The sequence below is a fragment of the Lactuca serriola genome, chromosome 8, assembly GCF_051521515.1.
Source record: "Lactuca serriola cultivar US96UC23 chromosome 8, Lser_US96UC23_V15, whole genome shotgun sequence".
Classification (NCBI taxonomy): Eukaryota; Viridiplantae; Streptophyta; class Magnoliopsida; order Asterales; family Asteraceae; genus Lactuca; species Lactuca serriola.
Genome location: NC_136415.1, coordinates 5,312,444 through 5,325,924, shown reverse-complemented (window position 1 = coordinate 5,325,924; position 13,481 = coordinate 5,312,444). Strand labels below are relative to the sequence as shown.

The following is a 13,481-nucleotide window of genomic DNA, read 5'->3' as shown; positions in this document are numbered from 1 at the left end:
TTTTAGTTGGAACTGACCTAACCAAATATTGGACCAAAATGACGTGTTATCCCCAGATTTTATACTAATATCAAATATGTCTCTCCAATCCATCTTGTTCCTGTTTCAGTCTTTACTTACAACGCTATGTTGTGCCAAACACCAAGAATATTTCTATTTGCAATGTAGTCATGTGGTTTGTTGATTAAGTTATGTATGCTAACAACAACCCTCCTCCAAAGAGAGTGATTTTCATGTTTTAAACGCCACCACCATTTCACTATCAATCCCATGTTTAATGCTCTAATGGATCCAACACCGAGACCTCCTACAGATTTTGAAGCAATTACCTTTTCCCAACTACCCAGTGTATTTTTCGTTTGTTTTCATCACCACCCCATAAAAATCTTCTTCGGATACTCTCCAACTTTTCTATTACAGCCAAAGGTGCAGGAAATAGGGAAAAGTAATATGTGGGCAAGTTTCCAAGAACAGAGGATAGTAGTGTGAGCCTACCCCCAAATGAGAGTGCCTTAGATTTCCATTTGGATAACTTAGATTGGAATTTTTCTACGATGGGAGCCCAATTTTTTCTGAGATTCATATTGGCTCCTACGGGAACCCCTAAGTATGTGAATGGCATGAGACGAACTTCGCACCCTAGAATTCCTGCCCAATTCTTAACTTCACATTCCGGTGCCCCAATACCGAAAACTCGAGACTTTTGAAAGTTTACTTTGAGCCCCGAAGAAATGTGGAAGCATTTTAGAAGGCGTGCTAGGTTCTTTAGATTCGCTCTATCCCATTCACTGAAAAACAATGCGTCGTCCGCGTAGAATAAATGAGTGAGTAACGGACCCCCGTTTGGAAGTTGAACCCTATTGAAGATGCCTTTATCTCGAGCGGCTTCCAAAGCTACATTCAGCCCTTCCATGGTTGTGATGAATAGGAACGGTGATAATGGATCGCCTTGCCTAACTCCTTTGGAAATTTGGAATTCATCGGTGGGAGAACCGTTGATTATCACCGAGGCACGAGACGAATGCAAACAACCACGGATCCATGATATCCATTTGGAACCAAACCCCATTTGATCTAATGTGTTATCCAAATACTCCCAATTAACCGAATCAAACGCCTTATCGAAATCGACCTTGAATAGTAAGATCTTTTTCTTTGTTTTCTTTGCCCTTGAGTTTAACTCATTTATCACCAAGGGTCCATCAAGTATATTGCGCCCTTCCACATAGGCTGATTGCACATCCCCAATGATTCCACCAATGACTTTCTTAAGTCGTGTTGCAAGTAGTTTTGAGATGATTTTGTAAATGCACCCGATTAGACTGATAAGTCTATAATCAGAGAGAGATGTTGGGTCCTTAACCTTTGGTGCTAATGTGATGAAAGAAGAGTTGCACCCGCGAGCTAGGGTACCATATTTGTCAAAATGGAATACACATTTCATCACATCATCCTTTAGAGTTTCCCAAAACGCTTTAATGAACTTGAAATTGAATCCGTCTGAACCCGGGGCTTTGTCACTACCACATGCCCACACTGCAGCTTTTACTTCTTCAACAGAGAACGGAGCTTCAAGGCCAATAGCATCCATCATAGACAGTGTTTTGAAGTAAGGGCTAACCAGCTTGGGTCTAGTACGATGCGTTTCTGTGAACTTGTTTTGAAACAAGCGAAGCACCTCGGCTTTGACTTCTGTCACCGAATCGACTCACACGCCATTTATCGTCAGTCCGTAAATAGTATTCTTCCTATTCTTGCAGTTTATAATACCGTGAAAGAATTTTGTGTTCTCGTCACTTTCCACGAACCACTTAACTCGCGCTTTTTGTTTCAAATCAAGAACGGCCAATTTTTCAAATCCAGATATTCGTTTGCTTCCCAAGTTTTATACTTTTGTTAAGAGCAAATGGCTGAAAAAAAAGAGTGTTGATCTGTGAGGCTCATAGCCTTGATCACATAGCATCATGAAGGATGAGACTAAATATTTGGGGGGTCTAAAGATTGTCATTGAGTTTAAGAGCTCCATTGAAGCAAACGAATATTTGGATGCAAAACATGGTTGGAAAGATTGGTTCAAATGGCTGGTGAATACTGAAAGACACGACTTCATCTATGAAAGAACTGCCTAGCTCAAAATTCTGGGGGTTCCATTAAAACTCTGGGATGATTTTGAAGGAAGAGGAACTTGTGGAAGTTGCATTGGTGTAGCTAGAGCTTGTGGATCTAGAATCATCACCAACTTAGGAAGCTTTTGGAGGTATAAAGCTCTTAACTTGATGGTTTTTTTGATAAGATCTAGTTAGGGCTTGTTTTTATGCTTTTTATGGTCCTTTAAGTCATGCTTGAGAGTATGAGCTACTCCAAAAGCTAGGGATGATAGATCTTAGCATTTTTGAGGTCCCTTGTTTATAAAAATGATAGTTTGATGGGTTTAGCTCAACCATGCAAGGTTGATGTCCTTCTTAATGAAGTTAAAATGATAGATTTGGACTTTGGGGTGTTTTTAGCCATGTAAAGGCTTAAAGTCTTCGAATTTATGAGTTAAGGACTTGATATAATGTTGATTTGAGGATTGGTCATTAAGTTTTTAAGTGGTTAAGACTCTTGAGCAAGAACTTGGATTCAGGCCAGTACGTTGGGCGTACTCCTGAGTATGCAACGCATACTTGGTGCGAGCCTCGACTCCGGATTAGTTATGTACGTAGGGCGTATAAGCTAGGTACGCCGAGCCTATACGCTAACCAGTGGGCCGTGATTTGTGGGCTTATATTTAGTTGGGCTTAGTTTTATTGGGGCTTAGACCTTAAACTTCTTTGGTATTGGATCATTTATGGACTTTGGGCCCATGATGGGCTTTGGGTATCATTTAGGGATTTGGGCCGTATTAGGCTTGTTGGTGCCATTGAGTTGGGCCTCAGATATCAGGTCAAGTGAGGAAACTTAAAATGGTCTTTTATCCCGAGTGCTGGTCAAATGAACTAAAATCCCAGTTATGGTTTATGGCCCAATTATTAATTGGGGCTTTATTTGATTGATTAGTGCGAAGATTTTCCAGATCAGCGGTCCAAGCATTTATCTGATTTTTAGCAATTTGAGGTGAGTCTCCTCACCGTGCTTGGTGGGTCGAAGGCACCAATGTCGTCCCATGATTTATTATGAGTAGGATGCTAGTTGTTTGCGTGACTCTTGCATACATGGTATGTGATATGTATACCGAGCGGGGTCTGATGCCAGGCAGGGCCTGTTGAGTGTATTGTATGCTATTTATCTTAGTGATTCTTGAATGTGTTTTATGTGTATGTATGAATGTCGGGCGAGGCCTGATTGCAGGCGGGGGCCTGATGAGCGTGATGAGGTGGGGCGCATCTTATGTTATTGACAAATTTGTTCCGAGCAGGGCTCAATGTCGGTCGAGGCCCGATGGGTGTGGGACATGGCCCATTGTATGTTTGATATTATGATATAAGGTATTTTGGGGAACTCACTAAGCTTCGTGCTTACAGTTTTCAGTTTATGTTTCAAGTAATTCGGATCGAAGGGGAAGAGCTTAGGGTGATCGCATCGCACATACCATGATTTTCGATTTATATGATTCTGATGTATTGGGATGTTTGTTTGACATACTCTGATTTTCTTGTATGGTTTTTTATAAACACATTTTGGTTGATATTGTAACATCCCGAAATTCAGGTAAAGCTATTTAACCCTTCCATTTTGTCAAGTTGTCAAGATTGGTCCCTTGAGAGAGTTCTTGTAGCAAATGAGTACGCTGGGCGTACTGGGGAGTACGCTGCGCGTACTCATGCGCTTAATTTGGACGCGGACTCGCCTGAGTATGCTGGGCATAATGGGTCCAGATACAAACCCTAAATGTTTGGCTTGTGCACTATTTAAAGGATGCTAAGGCTCATTTCTCAGCCTCCATATCAGAGAGTGAAACCCTAAGAGAGATCCTTCCATCGTGTTTAGCTTGAGTGTGTGTGTTTTGGAGCTAAAGTGTCTTGGTGTGCTAGTGAAGAAGAAGGAAAAGAGCTTGTAGAGGCTAGGGCTTGAAGTGCAACTTTGGATATGAGATCTACAGAGAAAGGAGCTTCATCTAGAGGTATAAAGTTCAAAACTTTCCTCTTTATTTGGTTTGATGTTGCATGGACCACTTCTAGGGCTAAAAGTCCCAAAGGTGGAGACTTTATGAGTGTAATGTACCCCATGGACCTAGATCTGTCCCATTTCAGTGATATTTGTGTTATAGATCCATAAAAATTCTATCTTGGTTGTTGTTATGAGGTCATGCTTGAGTTATGAGCTTTCTAGAGTTGGGAAATGGAATGTTATGGGTGTTAGTGACTTGTACAACCATGCAAAGGCTTAAAGTCACCAACTTTATGGATTAAGAGACTTGGAAATGGTCAGATCTAGAAGCTGGCGTGGGTCTTAACTGTTTAAGACCTTAAGAGCTTATAGTCTAAAACTGGGAGTTACGCGAGGCGTAATCTCATTACACGCGGCGTAAGGGGTCGCGCACCCCGTTTCTGTGAGGACGTCGGGTACGCCCAACAAAGACGTTTGGTACGCGCAACATAACCTGGAGAGTTGGCTTTTGTTGACATTTAGGGTTTGGTCAACTTTAGGGTCTTTGAGCCATGAGAGTGGTAAAATGGTCTTTTACCCTTCTGAGAGTACTAAGAGAGGGAATAGTCTAACCATGAGAGATGTATTGATTTAGAGTATTTATTTCATATGATTAGGCGGAGGCTAGATCAGATTTTACAGAGTTCGAGATTACCGAGTTACCCGAGGTGAGTCTCTTTTTAAACCTCCATCCTTGTTGATCATATTCCAGACTCTCGATATCTTAATTTCAACAGAAAAAATTGAACCATCTTTTATTAACAATTTTTTTATTCAAAGTCATAACATTATTATTTGCTGCACACATTTTCCAAAATTACCCTTTAAAATTGAACCATCTTTTATTAACACTTTTTTATTCAAAGTCCTAACATTATTATTTGATGTACACATTTTCCAAAATTGTCCTTCTTCTATGACTATAGAAGATTCCCAGCAGCCTTGATTGCAACCAATATCAATATGAGCAATTACAAAGGAGCAAAAGATTTTTTTTATTAACAACAACCAATTTCGTCTTTTTTTTTTTTTTTTTTTTTTTTTTTTTTTTTCCAGATTCAGGTTATGCATGTTGTTTATTGAATGTGAAATGCAATTAAGTGAACATTTTTATATCAGTTTTAGTTGGGTCAAATTGAAGTTCTTTTCTTTTTTCCCTTTGGGTGTCTGAAATCTGAATTTCATTTAAGTTGTGAAGAAGTTGCTTAAATGATCTTCCTTGTTGAATATTCTTCTCATAAGCTTTAGTTGTGTCAAATTTCACTTCCTTTATTTTTGTTTTTCGAGTGTTGAACTTCATTTAAGCTGTGAAGAAGTTCCTTTGATTGTGATTCCTGTATATTTGTTTTTTGTACAGATTTTTTCTGAAATATGCTTATAGCATCATATGTTTATGATATAAAACTCTTATATAACATAAAGTTTATTTTTTTCAATTATTTATCATACTTTTTTGTTATACAACAACTGACTTTCGTTACTACATTTGGTTTACAACTTAATGGAAAACACCAACGTTACCATGATTAGTGACTTGGCACTGTCAGAAGATGACTACACGATCAAGGTTCGAATCATTCGTCTGTGGAAACAGATTCGGATGATTGGAATGATATTAATGGACGAAAGGGTATTTTGGATTTTTTTTGTTTTTATTTTTAATACTATTAAATTATACATGTTAAGTTATAATTATTTGTATGTGTAATATAACTTATTATTATATTTTTTCTTTTATTTCTAGGAAAAACAATTGTTTTTGGAGGAGATTTTAGACAAATTATACCGTTATTCCTAATGGAAGCAGTCGCTATCGAATGTGGGGTTGTTTTTTAGACAACTAATATTCTCTCATAGGCAGTTATATGTTGCATTGTTGAGAATGAAGAGTAAAGATAGATTAAAAATATTAATTTAAGATAAAGATGATAAACTTACCAATACGACATCTAATGTGGTATTCAAAGAAGTCTTTTGAAATTTGTAATTCATAAAAATAAGTCTCAATATTTCAATAATTGTTTTTATTATTATAAATTATCTTACCTACTTATTCATCATTTTGTTTTTATATATTTAGCAAATTTTATTTAATTAATGTTTAATGTTTACAACATTATTGTCATCATCATTTTATAAATACGTACATATTTATTTTATTTCTTTATATTTCGAAGTAGTAATTTATTCTTTATATATTTTTGTCTTTACGTAAAATTATTACTAAAAAACATATAATGCTTAACAAAATATATATATTTTTTTAAAAAACCCATGTATTACACGAGTCTCGCACCTAGTTTTAAATGATCATCAATATCTTTGTGGTTTTTATTTGGTAATCGTCATCAACTCAAATAAAGAGATATTTGTATCCTTTTCTAGTATCTCTCCTTTTTATTGTTTATTTATATTGATATTAAAGCTCACTAGTGGGTTATATAAAAAAAATAATATAGCCCCATTTTTTGTTTGAAGTACAGTATTAGCACGATCTTAAACGAAACAAATAAATAATATAGTAATTACAAATATGTTCCCTATAATTTACTTAGAACTACAAGTTTTTATTTATTTATTTATTTATTTTTATTATTATTTTTAAATAATCATCCATAACTTTGGTTTTTATTTGGTAATTGTCATCAACTCAAATAAAGAGATTTTTGTATCTTTTCTAGTATCTCTTATTATTATTATTATTATTTTTTGTTTATATTGATATTAAGGCTCACCATCCACTTCCTACCCATCTGCATATTATTAGAAATTAGATATCAGAAAACTAAAATTTAAATGTCAGAAGTTTGCGTGTAAAAATTATGATCGATTTATTTGTTATCGTTAAAAAATGGAATTGATTAATAAGATCCTTCGATCAATGGTTAAGAGAGACTCAACGTGGAGATTGTTCTAGAAGAATCGCACGTCTCTTAGTCTATTTTGTTGATTTTGTTTTAACTCCAATTTAATTCATTTTTCCGCTCTATAAACAATATATTATAGTTTTTTATTATTACTTATTTATTTTTTTTATTACTAACATATATAAAAATGGGGACCTAAAAATTTGAAGGCCCCAAACCATCGTCCATTGGCACGACCTTAGGTCCATCCCTCTTCCTTTCCATTGTTTACACCGATGGAAAAGAAGGTATGTGACCATACTTGTAAACTGACTTATTATATAGCACATGATGTGACTTTTTTTAATTAGTGTTTAATATGTCATGAACTGTTTGGTCCGACCTAATTTTTTTGAATACCTTTTTGTGCCTCCAACCTATCTAAATCTTTGATCCATCACTACAACAACAACAACAACAACAACAACAACAACATGCTACTTCTAAAATATAAATACTTATTTACATGTAACACGGTTAAAAACGTATTATATTTCATGTCGTGTAAACGTGTCCGACCCAAATACACAAATTTACCAAATCTCATGTGCTAGTATCTTCTCTTTTGTAAAAAATGTAAAGTGAAACTAAACTATGAAATCATTTACACATGAAAAAAATGGTGATTTTTGATCTTCTTTCTTGCTTTTGTTCCACATTTATATATCCAAACATCATACACAACATTTTGTCCCATACTTTTCAATCCATCTTTGAATTTCTTTATGTGTAAGCACAAGAATCTCGTTCATCACATTCATTAAGCATTCTTGATGTTGTATTAACACTAATTGACCTAGATGAAAAAAAAAAGAAAAATTAATTAGATATTTTTTAGCTGCATTGTTGTCACTAAGGTTTCTACAAAGTTACCAATTATATTTATATATATACAAAAATGGTGTGAAAAAATTAAAAGGTTTCTAAGCATCCATCATAAAGGCTTTTATGCTCCAGGCCTGGAGTTATCTTGGTGGACGGATTTTCCGTTTACTTCTGCCCCGGATACTAAGATCCAAAGCAAACCCTGCTCAATTTCCCATTTGGATACTTTGATTTTGCCCTATCATACGAAACGAAACATTCACTAGGTTATAATCAACTCTTCTGTAGGTATGAAAATAAAATCCTATTTTCCAATATAAGCAACGATTATATGCTGATATGATTGGGTTCTTCTCTATTTTGAGCGCAATTATTAACACAGATGCTCCTGAATTTTGTTCCAATCTAGGGATTTCTCGGATGTAAACCTTATCTGGTTATTTCCTGATGCACATTTTTTTTTCTAGCAAACCTAGGGATTTAGACATGTTCAAGTGTATATTATGTTAATTGCAAATCCGTTATATAGTTTTGTAACCCTAATTTGATCGATTGATGCTTGCCGGCTGCCTTTTGGGCCTATGTGTTAGGTCAAGTTAGTTATGTGGGATCTGCTGTTGATCTCAGTTTAATATGTTTTTGAACTGATTAGTTGTTTGTGAATATCAAATCTACTTGTTTTTTGCTCATTCTGTCGTTAGGGTTTAAAAGCTATCTTCAGGGTAGATGCAGAAACTTTTGAGATTATGAACATGCAAGTGCGCTAGAGTTTTAGTTGTTCATAATTCACATATTTCTCTCAGTTATATTGATCCTATATTATTGAGTTTTGAAGACTGCTTTCAGGTTTCAAATAGCTTCATAAGTTGGCTGATAGAACATGCTTACCTGTTGGTGATAATTATAAATGCTTAACTGCATAAAACCACATGTTGTGTTTCTTATTATTGATAATGCTGCTGCAGATAACATGTTTTAAATATCAATCAAGCTCAAATAAGAGTCCAAGAGCAAGCAAATTCATGATGGGGACAGAACTCATCAGGCATCATGTTAAAGAAGAGAACATGGAAATTCCATCTATTCCACCAGGTTTTGAGTCACTTACAGCTTTTTCCCTAAAAAGAGTGGACAATAGTTCACAGACAACAAAGGATGAACCAGGGGTTAACTACATTGATGATGAAGATGTAAGAAGGTCTATTAAGCGTAGACCATGGATAAACCATGGCAGAACTGATACCACTTCTGAAGACGAGTCTGATTCTAAGCAGGTCATTTAGATTGATTTTCCTTTTTTTTTTGTTATATTTTACATTATCAATTCATATTCCAACTTAATGAAATAATATATTATCATGCAGAATCAAACTTCGGGTGCTCAGCTTCCTAAAGGGGTTGTCCGTGGATGTGAAGACTGTAGTAACTGCCAAAAGGTTATTATTATTAATCTACTTGCACCTTAAATTGTTATCTCAGGGCTAAATGCACTTTCATTTATTTGTGTATTATAGCATCCTACATTCATTTCTTTCCATTACAGTATTGTACTTTCAGAAAATTTCTTCTCAAGGCATTGTACTCTGATAATCTACTTAATTATGACATTGTGTTCAAAATTTTCTAATTAGAACCTTATACTTTGAAAACATTCTACTTCCAATTTTTTCATTATCAAGGTATTGTACTTTGAAAAATCTACCTAAACATAACATTGTGCTTTCATTTTTTTTCTTATTAGGACATTATACTTTGAAGAATCTACACTGTTAAGCAATTTGCTTATAATTGGGTAGGTTTTTCAAAGTACAATGCTGTAATTAGAAAAATGAAAGTAGAATGGTATAATAAACAAATCAATGGAAGTACATTGCTATTTAAGCTAAAGAACTTGTATATCCAGGTCATTGCAAGATGGCATCCTGGTGAAGCTCGCATGCCTGATCTTCTTGATGCTCCTGTTTTTCACCCGAGTGAAGAGGTCTTTTTTCTTTCTCTTTCTCTCTCTTTTTCTTTCTCTCTCTCTCTCTAAATTGATATCATAAATTTCTAGGAATTTGAAGATACACTAAAGTACATTGCTAGCATACGTGAAAAAGCTGAACCATATGGTATATGTCGTATAGTGCCACCTCCTTCCTGGAAACCTCCATGCCCTCTCAAGGAAAAAACCGTGTGGGAATCTTCAAAATTTTCTACACGTATCCAGAGAATCGACAAGCTTCAAAATCGAGATTCTTTAAAAAAAATATTCACACCAAATTACCACAAAAAAAGAAAACAAAGAAAATGCTCGAAAGCAGTGTCAGATAATAACTCATCCCCTGTTGAACCCGAAGCTGGTTTTGGTTTTGGTTTTGAACCGGGTCCACAATTCACCCTTAAGGAATTTGAAAAGTATGCAGACGATTTCAAAAACCAGTATTTCATGAAAAATAACAATTCTGAACCTTCGGTTGAAACAATCGAGGGTGAATATTGGCGTATGGTAGAAAAGCCTTCTGAACAAGTTGAGGTGCTTTATGGTGCTGATTTGGAAACTGGCACGTTTGGTAGCGGGTTTCCAAAAGAATCTAATCAAATTCAAATTCAAATTCAAATCCCAGGTGGGCCCCACGAGAAGTTTGTTAGATCTGGTTGGAACTTGAACAACCTTCCGAGGTTACCGGGGTCCGTTCTCTCATACGAAAGCAGTGATATATCGGGTGTTTTGGTCCCTTGGTTGTATATCGGAATGTGCTTTTCATCATTTTGTTGGCATGTTGAAGATCATCATTTATATTCAATGAATTACATGCATTTTGGGGCTTCAAAATTATGGTATGGAGTGCCTGGAAAAGACGCGATTAAACTTGAAGCAGCTATGAGAAAGAATTTACCCGATCTTTTTGCTGAACAACCAGACTTGCTTCATAAACTGGTGACACAGCTTTCCCCATCCATACTAAAATCAGAAGGGGTCCCGGTTTTTCGATGTGTTCAAAATCCCGGAGAGTTTATTTTGACTTTTCCCCGGGCGTATCATTCGGGTTTTAATTGCGGGTTTAATTGTGCGGAAGCGGTCAATGTGGCCCCCGTTGACTGGTTACCGCATGGTCAAAACGCGATTGAACTGTATCGTGAACATGCCCGCAAGACTTCAATTTCTCATGATAAATTGCTGCTTGGAGCTTCAAGAGATGCTGTGAAAGCTCATTGGGAGCTTAATCTACTCAGAAGAAACACACCGAGCAATTTAAAATGGAAAGATGTTTGTGGAAAAGATGGGGTTTTATCGAAAGCGCTTAAGGCACGTGTAGAGATGGAGAGGGTAAGGAGGGAATTTCACTGCAAGGGTTCACAGGTGTTGAAAATGGAGGAGAGTTTTGATGATAAAAGTGAGAGGGAATGCAGTGTGTGCTTTTTTGACCTACATCTCTCAGCTGCAGGCTGTCACCGTTGTTCGCCTGTGAAATATTCTTGCTTAAACCATGCGAAACAGTTTTGTTCATGTTCTTCAGCTTCAAAATTCTTCCTTTTTCGTCATGATATCAATGATTTAAGTATATTGGTTGAAGCTTTGGAAGGGAAATTGAGTTCTATATATCGATGGGCAAAACTTGATCTCGGACTTTCTCTATCTTCCTATGTAGTAGCTAAAGATGATGATGACTCTTCACAAATCCCCCCAGGGCATAATGGTAATTCTACATACACAAATATAACTCCCGAGAAACCTTCAAAGCCTTCATGTATGGCGACTGATACTGTCATACTTGTTAGTGATGATGAGGATGAGGGTGAGGGTGAGTCCCCACCACTTGCTGACATGGAATCAACACGTGGGTCCCATCCGGAAACTGTTAACATTCCAAATCCTGTGAAATCTGAAGATGTGTCAAATATAAAAGAGACTGGTGTTTGTGGTCAAAATAGTTTGGATAGATATTATCGCCAAAAAGGTCCTCGCATGGCAAAAGTTGTTAGAAGAATAAACTGTAATCCCGAGCCCTTGGATTTTGGTGTAGTGCAATCTGGACATTCATGGTGTGACGCTCGTGCTATTTACCCTAAAGGTATAATATATTTAACATGAACTCAGAATTTTAAAAAAAAAAAAAACTTACATAAATATTACGTGGTTTTCATACAGGTTTCAGGAGTCGGGTTAAGTACATAAGCATTTTAGATCCAACAGATATGTGTTACTACATTTCAGAGATCCAGGATGGAGGACATGACAGACCTCTATTTATGGTAGTTTTAAAATCATCTATCAGTCTGATTACATTTTACTATCTATACGATTTTATATAACGTTTTTTTTTTTTTTTTTGGAGGTTTCGTTGGAGGATTGTGAGAATGAAGTGTTTATTCATTTATCAGCTGTAAGATGTTGGGACATGGTTCGAGAGAGAGTAAATAATGAAATCTCAAAGCAACATAAGCTTGGAAGGTCAAAGCTTCCTCCTTTACAGCCTCCTGGAAGCCTGGATGGCATGGAAATGTTTGGGTTTTTATCTCCCTCTATCTTACAGGTAAAAACCAAACTGGAGATCCTAATTTTAATGTAGTAAAAAGTATAATAATAGAAAAGAAAATACACATGTTTAAAAAGTTGTTACAAATTGGCAGCGTTTTCAGTCAATGGATAGGAATCGGGTGAGTAGAGAGTACTGGGAATCACGGCCTTTCCACTCTGATGATAATGGGGATTTAAATACAAATACAAATACAAATACAGGAGGAGATGATGCTTCTTTAATGGTTAGTTTGTTTGAGAAGGGGAGTTTAGAGGAGTTAAATATGTTAGTTAGTGTTTTGGTTAAAGGTAATTCAACTGCTGACTGGACCCAGCTCCAAACACTTGTTAGTGAAGAGATACAAAAGCGCAAAACATGACTCACTTGATTACATATAAACATTTTAGTCTTACTCTTACATTGGGATTCATTTTTTCTAACTTTTGTAAATGATTTCATCATATAGGCCTTCAATTGACATGCGTTTACAAAAATGATATGGATTTGAGGTTTGCTATGAGAATAAGTGTGTAGGAGTTTTTCTTCAACTTGTAGTTAGCATCATATATGGTAAACCAACTATTACAACGTACATTTTAATGTTTTATAACATCAAAAACTAACAAACACCGAATGTTATGCGCAATTCGTTTATGGTGTTTATTTTTCTTTGGGCAAAATGTCCGTAGTTTGCGGAACACATCTGTAGACCTCTGCAGTAGAATAAGGTGCTGTTTGTTTTTTCTGAGGCAAAATGTCTGCAGTCTGCGGACCACATCTGTAGACCTCTTCAATAGAAGAGATGGACCAAACGTCTGCAGTCTGAAAAAAGAAGACTGTTTGTTTTTTTAACATCTGCAGGCTATTAAAATAAACTGAAATCTAAATAAACTGATTTTTTAAAACTTCAAAGTGATTTTTTAATATTTTTATGACTTTGTTATAAATAATCAACGAATCTAGATCAACTTTTATGTATTATTGCATAAAAAATAAAAATAAAAATGATATAAATTAACGTATATATTTGATAAAAACCAACAATTTTGGTTGCAAAGTTATAAGTAAACATTATAATTAGTGATCAAAAAATTTGATACATAAATGGATGCAAATAAAC

General features: G+C 35.7%; 1 protein-coding gene across 2 annotated transcripts; it reads left to right on the top strand.

Annotated features, from left to right (window-relative positions):
* Positions 1-7,956: 7,956 nt before the first annotated feature.
* Positions 7,957-12,909, top strand: LOC145066109 (putative lysine-specific demethylase JMJ16). 2 transcript variants are annotated; one of them, XM_079013289.1, is made up of 8 exons: positions 7,957-8,125; positions 8,825-9,133; positions 9,224-9,295; positions 9,763-9,840; positions 9,913-11,914; positions 11,992-12,095; positions 12,179-12,376; positions 12,474-12,909. In XM_079013289.1, the coding sequence occupies exons 2-8, from the start codon at positions 8,882-8,884 to the stop codon at positions 12,738-12,740; spliced, it is 2,973 nt and encodes a 990-aa protein (XP_078869415.1). In that variant the 5' UTR covers positions 7,957-8,125; positions 8,825-8,881; the 3' UTR covers positions 12,741-12,909. The 2 variants fall into 2 exon arrangements, with proteins under 2 accessions (XP_078869415.1, XP_078869414.1); XM_079013288.1 differs by having other exon boundaries at positions 7,957-8,147.
* The last annotated feature ends 572 nt before the right edge of the window (positions 12,910-13,481 follow it).